Source organism: Nansenia antarctica (assembly GCF_963989245.1).
Source record: "Nansenia antarctica genome assembly, chromosome: 10".
Lineage (NCBI taxonomy): Eukaryota > Metazoa > Chordata > Actinopteri > Argentiniformes > Microstomatidae > Nansenia > Nansenia antarctica.
Window position 1 is genome coordinate 6,901,598 of NC_137680.1, and position 5,309 is coordinate 6,906,906.

Sequence of the window (5,309 nt, forward strand, 5' to 3'; positions counted from 1 at the left end):
TCCCCATTACACCGAGAAATGAGATGGGGGCCCCCCACTGGTCACTCTGCCCTCCCAATGTCCTACATTACATCAATAAGCTATCACCCTACCCCTGCCCCAGCCCTCCAATCACATAGCCCTCCAATCACACAGACCCCACAATCTTACCAGTAAGAGACCCTGATACTACCAAAACCCAGCCCCAGCCCCATTAACTCCTCAACCAATGGTTGAGCCCAATACTACCGAACCCCAATGCAGCCCACCACTCCTCCAATCACAAGAAAGCCAGACACCAGCACAATGTCCAATGTTGCAGAACAGTCCTAAGGAAATGTATTGCGTAGAACAGATGCTTGCGTGTCACGTTAATAAATAGGAATGGCCACTACTACAATTCAGATGGCTATACATTCCATTGAGAATCAGCACCAGAACACATACATACGGACACACGTGCAATCTCACATGAACTCCAACTCATGCCTCACCTTGTTGTACACGCCCCAGGACAGCTCGGTCTCGATCACCATGACGACGATACCGAACATTCCGAAGATGAGTGCGTAGTCGCTCAGCCTCTTCCTCTTTTCAAACAGCGCCCTCCGGTGGCCGAGTTTATAACCGATGTTCTGGTTCTTGCGCTTGGCACTGGAACTTTTGGAGGTGCTACCCCTCGGCCCCAATCCTGTGCTCCCTACCCCGCCCTGTCTACTGCCCCCTATCCCTCCTGAGCCCACTCCTGACCCGCTCAGCGCCCCCCTGCTCTCGGCCAAAGCGTGGTTCTGATGGTATATGGACATCTGATTGGACGTCGAATCGGTGATATCATAACCCCTCGCGTACGGCGAGTCTTCTTTCGACGAGATCACGATCTCCGGCGGATTCTGGGTGATAGGGGGGGGATTGCCAGAGGATGACTGGGCCATTAAGGATAGGGAGGTAGGAGGGGCTTCCCGCCCCCCCCCAGCAGCCCCGGTAACGGCGGTAACCCCGCCCTCTTTGGTGTCGCTGCCGCTGTCCGATTCGATGAGGTTTCGTCGGGAGGCACTGAGGCGACTCAGAGGCTTCATCACCCCGCCCGTGTACTTACAGGAACTCATGGCGATCTCCGTGAACGGGTTACTGTCCCTCCGGTGAACCAACGGGCTGGCCGCCTGCCTGTGCTTACACCCCCTCTCTCGATCCCTATCCCTATCCCTATCCCCTCCCATTCGCTCCATGGAGGGCGAGTGAGAGGAGTAGAAGAGGGCGTTGTACACGGGGGAGTTGTCGCAGCTGAGGCTGTGCTGGGAGCCCAGGCAGGAGGACAGGGGGGTGCTCGTGGGGTGCAAGGCGTTGGGGATGGGAGGGGGCATCCCCGGTTGACCCCCCCCCACAGAGGAGAGGGGCAGCTTGGGGAGTGACGCCGGCAGCAGGCCGCCGCTGGGTGTGGTAGGGGACGGTGTGCTCCCGTTCAGACGGTCCAGACTGGATCCCCCCATGTGGTTGGAGTGGTTTGATCCCGGGTAGTTGCCTGCGACGGAGGGATGGGAGATTCCACCCAGGGGAAGGGGGTATCTCGGGGTATCCTCGTCCTCGCTCCCGCCCAGGAGAGCCAGGCTCAGAGAGGGGGGTGGCTCCATGGTGCGGGCCGGGAGGGCGACTTTGCCTTGTCTTCTATACCCAAACAGAGTGAGAAAGGAAAGGAGAAAGAACAATAGAGACAGTACAGGAGAAGAGCGAGCGAGAGAGAGAGAGAGAGAGAGAGAGAGAGAGAGAGAGAGAGAGAGAGACACCGAGAGAGAGAGAGACAGAGAATGGGAGTGAAAGAATGGGAGAGAGAATGGGTTTAATTTCAAGGTAGTGAAATAAAGAAATGAAGGAAAAGGGGGATGGAGGGAGGGGTGGAACAGGCAATAGCAAGTAAAAACATATTGTGGGCATAAAAGGAGAGAAGAGAGTGGGATGGAGGCAGGGATGGAGACAGGATATAATGGGGAAACAGAGCACATTTGAAAGAGAGAAGTGATCAGATTTGGGGGAATGTACTCCTCAATGCACTCGGAGTCAACTCTTCCAGTCATCCTCACACACTCTCTCTTTCCCTCTGTCTCCCCCAATAGCCCCCTCCTTCCCCCCCGTTCTCCGTCTCTCTTCTGCCTTCCAGGGATCTCTGTCATCCAAATGTCATCTGTATTACATTGTTGTTAGCAAAAAGGGACAGAGCAAATCCTCAGGATTTTACACTGTAGACAAATGAGATATGCCTAAGAGGCATAACATCATTGTTATTTTTTATAAATCATTATGTTCTTCCTTTCACGTTTGGAGTGTTGGAGTCAGGCTTCTCCTAAACAGATGTTCCCATAACCCAGACACCTCGTGAGTTTAGAATGATAAGGTTCTATCTCCGTTTAGAATGATAAGGTTCTATCTCCGTTTAGAATGATAAGGTTCTATCTCCGTTTAGGGCAATTCAGAGATATTGAGCATCAAAGTTTTTACATGCCATTATGTTTTGTGAGATGGAACCTTTGTAGCCTATTTTATGAATTACTAACTCAAAAATGTCAACATTTTAAAAATAACACCACACAGGCATTCATAAACACCTAATGGATCAGACAAAAATTGAGATAGAACCTTATAATTCTAACGTCACGACCTATCAACCTATCACCCCCAACCCCCCCCCCCCCCCCCCCCCCCGTCTGTGTATCGCCCCCCTACCTCTTCTCTCTCCGTCTCTCTCTGCTCCCCAGGTCAGATGTGTTGAATCACTGGCTGGATGATGATAATAAACCTCCACACTTTTTCTTTTTCATGTTGTCATCACGGCCATGCCATCATCTCTCTCTCGCCTCGCCTCCGTCCCTGTGGGTGGGAGACCCCGACAGATCGTCGCGTTTAAGGCTATTTCTTTCTTTTCCAAATAATTCGCTGGTTCCCTCGATGCTGGTTCCTTCTGCTCAATTTAAACGTTGTAAAATCACTTACTGTTTAATCTGTCCTTTGTGATCGACCGATGGCTCATGTTGCGATCATGTCAAGCCAATGATCATATCAACTGAAAGATCTTTCATATTCATGATCATAATAATATGCTGATGAACCTACTAACTGTTGATATGAAATCATATCTGGCTGGATTCTGCATGTAAGTAGGCGGACAGAACTTAAACGTCTGGTCTGTTAACTCGAGAATAAGCACTAGCCACCCTAAGATGAATGGAGAATTGTAGCCTTACCTACAAAATGAGACATTTGGTTCAATATGCAACTCTTCCTCTGGCTCACTCACACTCAATCTGACGCTCCGAGTCCGTCTCTCACTCTCCCCCCTAACTTCTCTCTCTCTCTCTCTCTCTCTCTCTCTCTCTCTCTCTCTCTCTCTCTCTCTCTCTCTCTCTCTCTCTCTCTCTCTCTCTCTCTCTCTCTCTCTCTCTCTCTCTCTCTCTCTCTCTCTCTCTCTCTCTCTCTCTCCGCCTCCAATCCTCCCACTACCATTCTCATTGGACAAGCACAGGGAAGGGAAATGTTAGCGCTCAACAATTACAAACACATTTTGGACATAACTAACTATCCGATCTGCCTTTTATACTAGCTAAACCCTTCGCAATTCATTTGAACCCAATTCGACGCTGCTCCCTTGAAGACCCCCTGTGGCACCTGTTACGCTTTCTCAGATTTCTTGGAGAGACTGAAAAGCACCTCCTATAGGATGTAGCCTATAATATATACAATGTTCACAACCGCGTTTACATTCAGAGATCAATGCATCATAATAACATAAACTACATATATCAACTCAAGTCCGTGTGTCAATCGGGAGTCTTTTGATTCAAAATTCATTATAGCGAGAACAGTGAGAGAAAGAGAGAGAGAGAGAGAGAGAGAGAGAGAGAGAGAGAGAGAGAGAGAGAGAGAGAGAGAGAGAGAGAGAGAGAGAGAGAGAGAGATGGGCGCGTCTAAGTGCGCTTCCCCGTGCCGTGAGAGCACTGGCGGACTCACGGGGGGGCAGGGGCGACCGCCCCCCCTGGTGCGCCCACGGATGAAAACGTCGCGCTAAAGTGCCCTTTTGAGTGGAGAAATTCGCGCTAAAGTGCCCTTTTGAGTGGAGAAATTGAGAGGACGTGCCCTATTGGCTGCCCTTCCAATGGTCTAAACTTGACCATGTGCCCCCATAGTTGAAAACGGCACGCTAAAGTGCCCTTTTGAGTGGAGAAATTGAGAGGACGTGCCCTATTGGCTGCCCTTCACATGGTCTAAACTTGACCATGTGCCCCCATAGTTGAAAACGTCGCGCTAAAGTGCCCGTTTGAGTGGAGAAATTGAGAGGACGTGCCCTATTGGCTGCCCTTCCAATGGGAAAACATAGCAAGAAAATTAAATAACGTGTCTTAATGAGTGCTCTGTTAGTGGATACAATGTGATGCAGCTTACTAGGGCAGGCTTTCTAGGTCTAGGGGTCAGTCTGCCAAATAGTTAAACCCTGCTTACATTCAAAACACATTATATGGCCATCAGCAAATATTTTCTGCGTTTTTCGATCTGCACTGTTCTGCACTGACAAAATTAATTGTTGCCAATGATTAAACATTAACGTTTAAAATACTCATTCCCAATCCCATTGTTGAAAACATACTATTCCATCCATTTCAGTTTTAGACACACCCCCTCTCAAATGTTCAGATGATGTCAGAGAGGGCTTTTAATGCAGTCTGCTCTAACCTGGAAAAAGGACACCCTTTGTAATCCCCACTGCTACCTAGTTAACTAACACTACTTTACATTGTTAGCAGGCTCACAAAACAAGCTGTGGGTTGACTAGCGATGTGTCATTGATTTTCAACGTTTAGCTCGCGCTTTTATTTTGAAGTTGCGAAAACGAAAACAGAAGACTATAATGTCATAATGTGCCTCTTGTTGTCTTTCAGAGAACAGAAATGCTAAACTGCCGACATGTTTGCTGTAATTATATGACTTGGCAGTAGGCAGTCATCACTCAACGGTCGTCTCATTCACAAAACAGCATGGGTTTGCAATGATGCTAAATTAACAGTGTTTCCTCCAGGATTTTTCACATTAGTGGCGGAGCGGTTGTCTTTCGCGCACAGCGCGGAAAACATTTTGCACGCTTTTTTTTCCGCGTGAGGGGGTCCCATGTTGTGCAGTAGGTGCCCTTTTTTTCTTTTCGCCCCTGCCCTTCAAACAGCCTGAGTCCGACACTGCGTGAGAGACTTGCTGTCTGTGTGGCCATAGGGCCCACATATGAAGGGTGAATTGACCATGGTCAGCTCTTCAAATATCTGAAAGGACGACTTTAGAGAAATGTGATGTGCTTC

At 49.0% G+C, this 5,309-nt stretch overlaps 1 protein-coding gene across 1 annotated transcript in view; it reads right to left on the reverse strand.

Moving 5' to 3' along the window:
- The window catches only part of kcnn3 (potassium intermediate/small conductance calcium-activated channel, subfamily N, member 3), a gene marked incomplete at both ends in the record, with an annotated part of 41,359 nt that extends 38,570 nt beyond the window's left edge, over window positions 1-2,789 (reverse strand). Inside the window, 2 exons of the mRNA XM_080540580.1 lie at window positions 474-1,641; window positions 2,776-2,789. Coding sequence (XP_080396706.1) covers window positions 474-1,641; window positions 2,776-2,789 — 1,182 coding nt within the window. The remainder of the gene's footprint in view (window positions 1-473; window positions 1,642-2,775) is intronic.
- Between the last annotated feature and the right edge of the window lie 2,520 nt (window positions 2,790-5,309).